At 42.6% G+C, this 12,136-nt stretch overlaps 1 protein-coding gene across 1 annotated transcript in view; it reads left to right on the top strand.

Moving 5' to 3' along the window:
- Positions 1-10,878, top strand: part of ST6GALNAC5 (ST6 N-acetylgalactosaminide alpha-2,6-sialyltransferase 5) — a 152,775-nt gene extending 141,897 nt beyond the window's left edge. Inside the window, exon 5 of the mRNA XM_045547722.1 lies at positions 9,789-10,878. Within this exon, the coding sequence (XP_045403678.1) occupies positions 9,789-10,020 (232 nt within the window). The 3' untranslated portion in view covers positions 10,021-10,878. The remainder of the gene's footprint in view (positions 1-9,788) is intronic.
- Positions 10,879-12,136: the final 1,258 nt, after the last annotated feature.

Below are 12,136 nucleotides of genomic sequence, written 5' to 3'. Positions count from 1 at the left end.
CTCCAAGGGCAGAAAGTCCTGTGTGTTTGGTTCAGTGTTGAGGCCTGGAGCACAGGACAGCAGATATTAACACTGTCCTGGAATATAGAAGCTGCTTTGTAAACACCAAGTGAACCCCTCTATCCTCTGCTCTCTCTTTAGTGCTGTAGTAGAGCGTGTTGTATGTGGTGAAAATAACCCTTTCTGCCTCTCAGAAGCTGTGTGATCTTGAGAAAGTTACTTGACCTGACTGACCCTTAGTGACCTTGGGCAAGTTACTTAAAGATTATGTCTCAGAAGCCTTAGCTTTCATATATGTAAAGCAGTGACAACAGGACTTGCTAATTCCATAAAGCAATAGATAAGGAATGCTTAGCACAGTCCTGGGGTATGTTAAGCACACACAGAGTTAGCAGATGAAGGGATTCACTCCTCTGTGAGTGTGGATACCCATCAGCACACTTTCCAGAGATGCCCTGAGAGCACTCTGAATGGGAGAGGAGGGCCTGGTTCCTGGAAAGGAGTGGACACGTACATCCTTCTGTGTGAGCTAGATCTCACTTTTCTTCGCTGTTGAGAATTGGCATCACATGGCCTCCAGCTCCTTGCGGGATATCATGTGGGCGGCTCCCGGTGTACCCAGGCATTCCGCAGCTTCCTGAAAGTTCCCAGTGTCCCGCTGGAATCAAGAGGTTAGCCACATGGAGCCAGATTTCAGCAAACAAAGAGGGAGTCAGCTGTTCATTTTTGGCAAATTAACCATTTCAGACCTTAAGACAAAATTAGTACCCTCAAAACAAGTCATTAACTAAATTAATCACAGAGACTTTTATCCGTTCAACTAGCTTGTGCTGGGCACCAGGGAGGTAATCAGAGATGCCTGAGACAGAGTCTCCGCCTCCAGTCACCCTAGTCTCACTTGACCACAATTCAGTCATGAGGTACAGAAGGTCACACAAGGTACCTGTGGGAGAAAATGTTCACTCTCTGCCTGTCAGTAGCCTCTGACACACTGCACTTTACTGAAACATCCGTCTTTGGCTTTCAAACTGGACTGGGAGGAGTCCTTGCATTCCTCTAAGCCTATCGGGGGCACAGAGCCAAGATCAGGGAATGTACCCCCACACCCCACTTGATCAAGAACACACCCACTTGGATCTGCCTTACACAGGACTCTCGTATACAATTTCTTTTCAACAAAAGATCTCTTGGCAAATAAGAACTTTGACAACCTCTGGTCTAAGACAGTCGTGCTGCCTGACAATCTAAATCAAACTCTCTCACACTTTTCAGGAGAGTTTAATCACCACCTTCTTATTCCCAGGGAAGCAGAGCCACAGAGAGACAAAGCACTGAACTTACTCCTGTAGTCATTTCCAACAGTGTTGGATGGCAGTGACCCGAAGGGAATGCCAGCCGCCATATGCATGGTGTGAGGGGGGATGCAGTGGGAGCAAACAGCCAAGCAGGCCATGAGTGCCTGCTCTCCAAGGTCAGCGTGGGTGGCCAGGAACTGTCACTTCCCATCCAGCCCTCCTGGAGGTCTGCCTTCTCATGCCACCCACAGGACCTGAGTTACTGCCAGGAATCATTCATTAGCAAGAAAACTTCCAGTAGCCCTTAAAAGTATTAAGCACATGGACTACTCGGGAACAAAGATAGTGTCATATTCATATTTAAAACCACAGATGGAAGCAGTGGAGGTTAAATGGTCATGGTGGCAGATGAGGGACATATTTTATTCAAGACCTGGCAGAACGTAACACTGACTCAAAGTCTTTGGAGCAGCCTGCAACCTTTTCTTCTTTAATCTGGTCCTGCAATAGCCTCCTAGACTGCCCTCTCCAACTCTGGTCTTTCCTCTCCAAACATCACTGCGTTGCTAGATGACACCACAAGTCTGACCCAATCACTTAAAACCCCTCTGTGTTCCCCGAAAGCTTTTAGAGCAGAGTTCACACTCCCTGGCTTAGCACACAAGGTGTTTGGGATCAGGCTTTCGTATACCACGTTAGTCACATCTTCTCCACTCAGACAGATTTGTCTTAGCTCTACTGAAAAACCTGTAAAGGAGCTCAACTTGCAGACACCTGTCCCTGTGTCCTCAGCTTGGAACGCTTATCTCCCACTTCCATAAGCTGCCTGATTACCACTGGCTCTTTACTCATACTATTAATGGTGGTATGTGTTGTGCACATACCTCGTGCCAGCCCTGTGCTTAGTATGAACACATGCATTATTTCATTGAATCTTATAAAAATCCTATGAGGTAAGCACTGTTATCATCAGCATTTTACATACCAGGCTTAAAGACATGAAACAGCTGGCCGAGGTCATAGAGAAGATAAGTGGCAGAGCTGGGATTTGAATCTGGGTCTCCAGGGCTCAAGAGCCGATGCTCTTAGCCCTTCAGTCCACCGTTCTGATACAGCGGCCCTTCCTCCTCAAACGCCACCCCATCCCCCCCACCCCCGCCCCACCCCCGACCTCCTGTCTGAGCCGGACCTACTGCATTCTGCCTCTACCCAGCCACACCTCACCGAGTGACTTGTCCATCTCCTTCATTTGCCTCTGGGCTCCGTAAGAGGAGGCATCAGGTCTCAACCCATATTCTATCTTTAGCACTTGTCATTGTGTCTGGCATATAGTATGTATCCAGTGTAGATTGGTTCAATGATAAACAAAAAATCCTTTCCTTTAAGAGATTGATTCTAAACTTATTATCACAAGACCAAAAGGGCCAAGTGAATAAAAACTATAATTAGCAAATGTCAAATTCAGATTTTGAGGGGGCCCCAGAAGTCGATGGCAGCCACCCTGTTTTATTCTCAGCCAGGGCCAGCACTGGGTCCTCAAAGGGGGGGGCTCAGGTATCCCCCCCCAACCCTGCCTCCAACACCAGACTTCAGGCTCATCAGTGTTCAGAAAGCTGGAGAAAATTAATACCATGTTGCACCAGAGACAGCATCAAAATATATTATTCTGTGGACTGTAGGCTCTTAAATCATGCCATATCCATATAGGAAGCCAAATTCTTTCTCTCTAGCTGGACTATAAATTGCAGTGAAAAGATCTGTTGTCGTTGCTTTCCAAACGAAGTTATGCTGAGTATTTAATCTCATTTTCCATTGTAAATTATTTGTGATAATAATGGGCCAAGCATTTAAATTCTACCTAATAATCTTATTTCTGGTCATACTTAGCACATTACCAAGTTTACAACTCTCTGTTACCCATCATTTCTTGAGTATTAATTAGTGGGGTAATGATTCAGAGTGATCACTGTCATGGAACTAAATTAATATCTCATCCATAATGTGAAGGACATCTCAAAGGTATCGTGAATATCAGAGAGTTGATTCTGCTAGAATTATTAGCTAGTGAACATTAATAAAGCTGCCAGCCTAACAGGGAAAGTTCTTACTTGGCGACAGTCCACAGTGCAGAGTCGGAGGCTTACAAAAGACAGGTGGGGAATGGTAATGCTGCCCGTGCTGTTTACGTTTTATGAAGTAGACTTTAAATATATTGTTGTATTTTTACCTAGACGCTTATTGTTTCTTCCAACTTTGCCACAATTTGACCAACTCTTACCCATCACTGGGTGTTTTCATTACCTTTCTTCTGTCTCCCGTGGGTACCACAGATCCATTATGAGACATTCTGGCACACCTGGCCTAGGTTGTGGGAGGTCTGGGTGGGGTTTGAGGGATTCACTGTGGCTCTTTGTCCCAGGAAGGATGGGCAGCTGCAGCTCTTAATGCTCCATGTGCTCAGAAGTGTTATTTCCTAGGCTTCCAAAGTGTACAACTGTTTTCCTTCTAAAAGAGGATCTAAAAGAGGACAAGAAATCAGGGGAGCAGAATAAGGGTAGCTCAGTGGGTCTCCTAGGCCTGACACAGATGTTTAGGAAGGACTATTGTAGGAACATTTTCTTATGAATGCTACATGATGTCACCAAAGGCCCCGGATGCAAGCCAATCGCAGAACAACATAAATATTTGACAGTTATTAATTCAACTCTATTCTTTAAACATTTCCCGAGTACCACATATGCCAGGTGCCACACCAAAAATAGAAGTGTGTTTAAAGAGAGTGTCTAAGTGCTCTAGGAAGAAGCAAAGACACCATCCCTCCCTCAGGATATTTGCAGCCTCTGCATAGGTCATTCCCAACCCCAATGAGCAGGGTCAACCTAGATCATACTGTAGGAGAGAAAAGGTCATTTCTTTTCCTCACCCATTGCAAGGTTCTTGGCTGAGACTCCTATGACAAGACAAGATTTACAAGAGAAAAGCACACACATTTATTTAATGTAAGTTTTATATGACACTGGAGCCTTCAGAAATGAAGACCCAAGAAACAGGGAAACCTACATATTCTTATGCTATGTTTGATGAAGTGGATGGTTCTGAAGAAGTATGAGTGGACAAAAGGGGGATGATCTAATGGTAACAAACTGAGGGGCGGTAGCAAGGCCTGTTTGTTCAGATTCTTCTTGGCATTTCTGTGTCTTTGAGGATAAGGATGTTCCTTTCCTCTAGGTATAGTGAGGGTATCTCTGGAATTAAGGTTTTATGACCTACTTTAAAGGAAGGACAGAAAAACTTTTTATGACTGCTCCAGGGGAGAAGGGTGAGGGGAAGGTGAGAGTGGCCTTCCTGCTTCTGTTGTTTCCCCAAATGCCACGATAACATATTTTGGGGTAGTGTGTCTCAAACCCCATCAGCACTTAGAAATGGAAGTATCTTCCCTTGCTTGTTAGTATTATGAGTGTTTTCCCCCCACTTATACAGCTTAACTCTAGAAGATTCCAAAATGGGCCATTAAAAACCCCGGCTGCCATTAATATTGGTAGATAGAATTGCAAATGAGCATGAGGCCCCTGCTTACCACCCTGACCAGCTAGAGCAAGTTCCACACATGGTGCATCTCTGCAGTGAGGGCTTAGAAGGATACAGCAGGGACAGGCTGCCCCCAGCCCTATGCTGCTGATGCCAGCAGGAACCTGGAGTGCCATTACTACAGGACCCCACCTGGACACGAGTTTTTCCAAGACACAGAAGCTCATTCTTAGGAGTACAGGGTCTGGAGTTGACCACCTTTGGTCCAAATCTCAGCTCTGAATCTTCTTCAATTTCTCTGTGTGTGAGTTTTCTCATCTATAAAATGGGGATAATAGTTTGGATATAGCTTGTCCCCACCAAATCTCATGTTGGCAGTTGATCCCCAGTGTTGGAGGTGGGGCCTAACAGGAAGTATTTGGGTCATGGGGGCAGATCCCCGTGAATAGATTAATGCCCTCCCTGGGGACAGGGTGGTGAGTGATCTCTCACTCTATTAGTTCCAGTGAGAGATTGTTAAGAAGAGCCCGGCACCTCTCCCCTCTCTCTCTTGCTGCCTCTCCCCCATATGATCTCTGCACATGCCAGCTCCCCTTCACTCTCCACCATGAATGGAAGCAGCCTGAGCCCTTCACCAGATGCCCAGTCTTGAACTTTTCTAGACATTAGAATTGTGAGCCAAATAAAACTTTTTTCTTTATGAATTACCCAGCCTCAGGTATTCTGTTATCACAACACCAAACAGACTAAGACACTCTGTCATAGGGGTGTTGTGAGGATTAAATAAGTTAGTATATGTGGGATGCTGAGCACTGTGCTCTGCATCTGCTGGACAAGTCCAGCACCTTGAATGGTCCACGAGTGAGGCTGTGTGCTGAAATCCAGGCACTGGACTCTCTGCCTGGGTGCCAGATGTTCACCTGTCCAATGGGAGCAGCAGGACTTACCTTAGAGGGCTGATGGAGATGTAGAGGAGATCACATAGCTAAGCATTGAGGCTTAGCAGGCACTTAAGTTATCAGTCATCTCACACTTGCTGCATCTTAGAATCTCCTAAGGAGCTTTATAGCATTAGAATCTGCTAAGAAGCATTTTTTTATAATATGACTATTATTAAAAATATTACATATATATTAGTTTTTGTTTTAAATAGGTTTACAGTTACAGAACAGTTGCAAAACTAGTACAGAGAGTTCTTTATCCAGCTTCCCCTAATGCTGACATTTTGTATTACTATTGTCCAGTTATCAAAAGTAAGAAATTAGCATCAGTACAATGCTCAGCTAAATTATAGGCATTATTGAGATTTGGCCAGTTTCTCCACTAATGTCCTTTATCTCCTCCAAGACCTAAACCAGGATCCCTTTGTGTTTACTTGTCATGTCTTCTTAGTCTCTTCAAATCGGTGACAGTTCCTCAGTCTTTCCCTGTCTTTCATGACCCTGACACTTTTAAAGAGTACCAGTCAGGGATTTTGTAGACCATCCCTCACTTTGGGTTTATCTAATATTTTCCCATACTTAGGTTGGGGCTATGCATTACTAGAACGGCTACCAGAGAAGTGCTAAGCCCTTCTCAGCATCTTGTAACAGGAGGTACATGATGCAAATATGGTTGGTTACTGGTGATGTTAACCTCAATCACGTGGTGAAGGTGGTGTCAGCTGGGCTGGGTTTACTCATTGTAAAGTTACTCTTTGCCCATTGTCATTAATAAATAACTTGGAGGAGACGCTTTATTCAAATAACCTATTTCTCCTCATCTTTTCCTCTACTAATGTTCCATTCACTGGTGCATTTTGCCTGCAACAATTACTGCAATGTTCTAAGGGTAGTTTTCTATTCCCTCATTCTTTCTACATTTCTTGACTGGAAATTTTGCATAATGAAATGCTGTTTCTTCTTTCTCATTTACTTATTTTTTTAGTTATTTATTGAAATCATCATGGACTCATGAATATTTTATTTTATTGGTTTTATAATCCAATACTGCCATTATTAATTTTGATGCTCAAACCTATGGCACTTTTAAAAATATCTGTGCCCGAGACCCTCTCCAGATCATCTGAACCAGAGTCTATGATAGTGGAGCGTAGGCAATGGTATTTCTTTAAAGTTGCCCATGTGCACTAAATAGTTCCTTCACTCTCCCCACCTGCCTCCTCCAAAAGAAAAAAAAAAATCCTCCTTCCCATGTTTCTGCAGGACTTGTCCCTGCACTGACTGTCAGAGTGCTGATGGCGGGCTGCAGCCACTTGGGGACCTGGCTCTGTGGTCATCTCCATTCCCACCCCCCAACCCACACCCCCTCTCCTTCAGCTTCACCTGGCCCACATCAGGAACTTGGGTACCAGAATCCCTTTTACAACAGCCTCCTCATGTAGAAATTCTGATGTTTATTGTCATTGTCATTTGGGTCAGGTGGAGGACAAAAAAAGCTATGGCAGCCTTTGGAAAGTCAAGTTTAAGAAAAGAGCCAAGGCATTATGACCTTCAACTAGGAAGGGCTTCCTAAATGAATGGTGGGTTACAGCTGAGGGCAGGCTCACGGCTGGGAGAGCTGTTCCCACAGCTCCTGGCTCTGCCTTCTCAAGTCCCACAAAGCACTTTTCTGCTGATAGGACAGAGTTTTAAAGAGTGGAAACAACTCTCACTTACATGAATGACTTATTTGGACACCTCTGAAATCATAATAACCAAATATGTAAATTTAATTCTCCCTTTAGGTGATCAATATGGAGCCAGATATATTTTCATTCAAAGTCATGGTCTTCCTGAATAAGGAAATTGATTCTATAGCATCCTTTAGCTGGTTTCCAATTACTCTATTCCTAGGTGCCAAATCAATCTCATGATATTTTTAGAAACCTAATTGTTTCTTTAGTTGAATTGGTGCCAATAATATGTCCAAACTTAGATGAAGCAGATTTAAAACCTGACTTGTGATGGAATAAAAGCTTAACCCCGAGTATACCATGGCAGTGTGAATTTGACATGGTTCCCCAAATTATGCCCTATGAGTCTGGAGAGATTTGTCTCCCAAGTTGCTGTTCCTTTTCGTTTATTTTTTTCTTCATAGTGATCAGTTCCAACCCCAATTTTTTCTAGAATGAATTTTCTGCATTGAAAACACCTTCTACTAAAATTCTAAGGGGATTCCAATTTCTAGTGTAAGTGAATTAATGAAACCCATAATAACTAGACAGGAAAGGATCCAGTGTTTCCGGATAGAACATAGACATACTTCCAAGACAGGCATTTTGGAGATGCAAAGTGTTAATTCAGCACAGCCTCCAAGCCAGGGTAAGGAACATTTAGATGCTGCATGACAAAAATAAATCTCTCTTCCTGGAAGAACTTTAACCCAAGAGGAGAAGCAGCTCAAAGGTTTATTGTTGTCAGAACCACAAACTCGACACCCCTCTTGATAAAAGACTTAGATCCCTGACCCCAGTAAAGTTGCTACTCTAAAAGCCATTTGTGTATTGATCTCCTCTGAAAAAAAACCAATAGGTGTCTGGCAGGATGAGCATCTTTGGGAAACCAAGTTACTGTACTTAAAGGAGAGTCTGAGAGACCAGAGTGGGGACCTCAGGACACCAGGCTCTGAAATGAGATTCGGGAGAAGCTGGCAGCCTGGGCCTCTTCTGGGTCTGTACAAGGCCAGTGGGGGAGTGCAGCTCCAAGTAGGAAAGTGTGTGTGCTGGGAAACCTTAACTAATCTTACTCTCCACTCTCCAAAAGACAGAAGAGGTGGGGTGGGCTGGCCTAGCATGGATACCAGTCTGAGACCAGGGTGCTTTGGTGGTTAGATACGTTGGTAACCCTACAATGAGGGCACCCACCACCCCTACGTGTTAGTCCTGGATACACCACCTGGACGAAATGAACCAGTATTTCCTGTTTGACGCTGAGATGAAGATTCAGAGGCAGAAAAGTGCTGAGACTATCAGGCTACCCATCAAGGACTAAAGATTTAGAATTTTTAGACTAAGACTCAAGACTTTGAGTACCTAGGCCAACTGGAACAAGAGAAAAATGGTGGCATCTTGCTGGCTGTCTTCCTTTTTCTCCCATAGGATCAAACTACAGTCACCAACTTTCCATACTTGGAGGAGAAAAAATGTCTTTGGGTGCTTGCTGTTTAGCTTCTAACTCAATATAAATTTCTTTCAACAACAGAAATTTAAAACTCATTTGTTGAGCACCTACCAGGCACTGTTCTAGGAATAAGACAAAACCCTGCCCTCATGAACAGACAATAATCAAGTAAACAACCATCATTTCAGAGGCCAATTAATGCCATAAAGAAAATGAATTAGAGTGATATGGAGTGAAGGGAGCAGGTGTCAGGTAAGGCTTCTCTGAGGAGGACCCAATGGTGAGGAGTGAACTCCCGGGGAGAGCGCTCCAGACAGGTGACTTCCTTCAAGTACAAAGGCCCTGAGGTAGGGGCAAGCTTGGTGGAGCTGACGACCAGAAAGGCCAGCATGGTGGGACCACAGGGGACCAGGACAGATTGTATAGCATTCTATAGGCCATGCACTCTGTATAACTGAAGCCTCTGGAGGGTTTGGGGGGTTGTAGTGGGGAACAGGAATATGTTTTATTTTGTAAATATCTCTATAGCTGCTTGTGGTAAATAGATTGTAAACAGAGTGGAAACGTTCTATAGCTGTGACTTAGTAGCATGTAGTATCTAAATCCTGGGAACCTAAATGTCCTATAGCACATTTGCCTTCCCTTTGTTTAATAATGATAGTCACTGCATTTATTTCACAACCTCAAAACCTCTCTGCTTGCTTATTGCTTAAACATCAGAAAAACCATTTGCTCAAATTCATTTAACTAGAAAATGTGATTTGTGCTTATCAGCTTATTACAGATAACATCTTACCTCAATCAGTCATAGGAAATTTTTTTTTTTTTTTTGCTTTAATCAGTTATCTCGTTTTTCCTCCTGCAGGGATCCCAATCACCCTTCAGTACCTTATCATTATTATGAACCTTTCGGACCTGAAGAATGTACAATGTACCTCTCCCATGAGCGAGGACGCAAAGGCAGTCATCACCGCTTTATCACGGAGAAACGAGTCTTTAAGAACTGGGCACGGACATTCAATATTCACTTTTTTCAACCAGACTGGAAACCAGAATCACTTGCTCTAAGTCACCCTGAGAGTAAACCTGTGTTCTGAGGAATGAGCGTGCTGCACTGTGATCCCAGGTACCCTCTGTATCAGACACCAGGACCTTGAACTTCCTGAGTCACCAGACAGGAAAGGGAACAGAGCTGGTAGCAGAAGACAGCGTCACCCCTTAAGAAGTGCTATGGACAGATGCCTACCAGGCGTGACTACAAAGCAGTGCAGTTGGTTTGTAAGGAAAATTCCAAAATTAATACAACCAAATGAGTGTTGTCCCTTTCAAAGGTTTTACCTTCAGAGCTAACGCTCATTTCAAAAACATTTCAGATCTCTTAGTATTGCCTTCAAAACTGAAACATGAGCAACTCAACAATATTAGTTGCATTCCTTTATAGAAATACCATGTCAAAAGACATTTTTCTATCAAGTTGTATCCTTTCCTGATCTATAACCTTTGTCATCTGTTAGACTCTGTATGTGTGATTTGTAAAAAGCAGCCTGAAAGGATAGACAAGATTTCTGAAGAGCACATCTCCACTGACTTTCATAAAGCAAATGTCCACTATTTATTTACTGAGAGTTTTTTAGTGCACTCTAGGCCAGTATTTTTATAGATTATGATTATGTGGTAATTTGTCCTTCCTAGCTCTTTAATCCTGAATGATGGTTGGAAATGGCCTAGAATTGGGTTGATGAGTTACTGTGTTCACAATGCTCATTGTTAGCATGCAATTGGTATTTGACTTAGAAATGTTGTGTTGCGTTTTTTGAACCCCCAGGCTTCAGGAAAATTGTTCTTTCATAGAAAGAATAGCTATGGCGTTTTCTAATGTGCAGAAATGCTCCAAAAGGACAAGACTGAAAACCAAAAACTGTATTATTAAAACAAAAAGATGCTAACAAGAGAAACTTAAAGATAGTTTTCTTTAGTAATAATTTACATAAGTAACTTCTCTTAAGCCCTAGTTTCCTCTTCTCCAGAATGATGTCACTGTACCAGATGACCTCTTAGGTTTTATCCCAAATCTAAAATTCTGTGAGCCTCTCATTGACCCATTTGAGGACTTTGCACTTGGAATGACGGGGCTCCAACAGCAGCAGGAACCTTATTTGGTGGTGAGGGGGTTATATTCCCATACTACTTATATCCCTCTTGTGGTTAAAAACATACTTCCTCCTCCTTCCCCATGGGCTAAAATCTGCCCCCTGGTTCTCTGGAAGCACCACTATACACACACACACACACACACACACACACACACACACACACACACACACACAAATACCACATACACAAAGACATATTTTGGAGGGATTCCTTGGCTACAAGAGCAAGGAACTACCCTTCTTCAAAGAGAAGAGACTACAAGGAGATTCCCTATCATACAACTCATTTATCTTATGAACTATTTAGACTCACTCATATTTCACTACAGATCTTCTTAGATTATATTCACCACCATTTCCTGGCCTGAAGGAGTAAAAAGGACTTATTTTAATAAGAGCCAAGATCAATTAGTATTATAGATTTTTATTTAAACAAGCAATATTGTTCAAAAATAGTCTTTTAAAAAATATACTAGGGTTTTTTTTAAACGTGGCTTAGGAGGCATTAGTTTCTCTGATGCCAAATTTGAAGGCACCAGCAAATATTATGTATGAAGACTGACCTTGTTTTACAGACATGAGCTGGCTTGTGATTAAAGAAGGTTTCTCACATTACCACTTCTTTTCCCTTAATTGTATGGAGTACTGTTGTTGAAATGCAAACACTGTAGTCCAGGTATCCACATAGCAAATACAAAGTTAGTATTATTGTGGTGTGGCTTGAGTTGTGAAAAGCCAGTAAGATTGAAATGGCTGTCCAGAACATACTGAGATGCATTCTTTACATTTTCTCATAGTTTTTAAAGGGACTATGAATTTTATTCCAACACAATGTCTTCTGCAGCATGAACTCTGAACACACAATATTTTATGAACATATGAAAAAGTGTATGAATTTTATACAATTTATTTTATAGGCCACCTTTACAATTACTTGAAGAGATTGTTGCTTACATGTAAATGGCACCTTTGACAACTTCTGCATTTATGGAAATTTGGGAAGGGGTAGCTGGGACATGTAAGGCTGTAGCTGTATTGCCTAATCTAATAATATCTCACA

The sequence above is a fragment of the Lemur catta genome, chromosome 3 (genome assembly GCF_020740605.2).
Source record: "Lemur catta isolate mLemCat1 chromosome 3, mLemCat1.pri, whole genome shotgun sequence".
Classification (NCBI taxonomy): Eukaryota; Metazoa; Chordata; class Mammalia; order Primates; family Lemuridae; genus Lemur; species Lemur catta.
The sequence above is the reverse complement of the archived record's forward strand: the minus strand, read 5'-3'. Positions and strand labels throughout refer to the sequence as shown.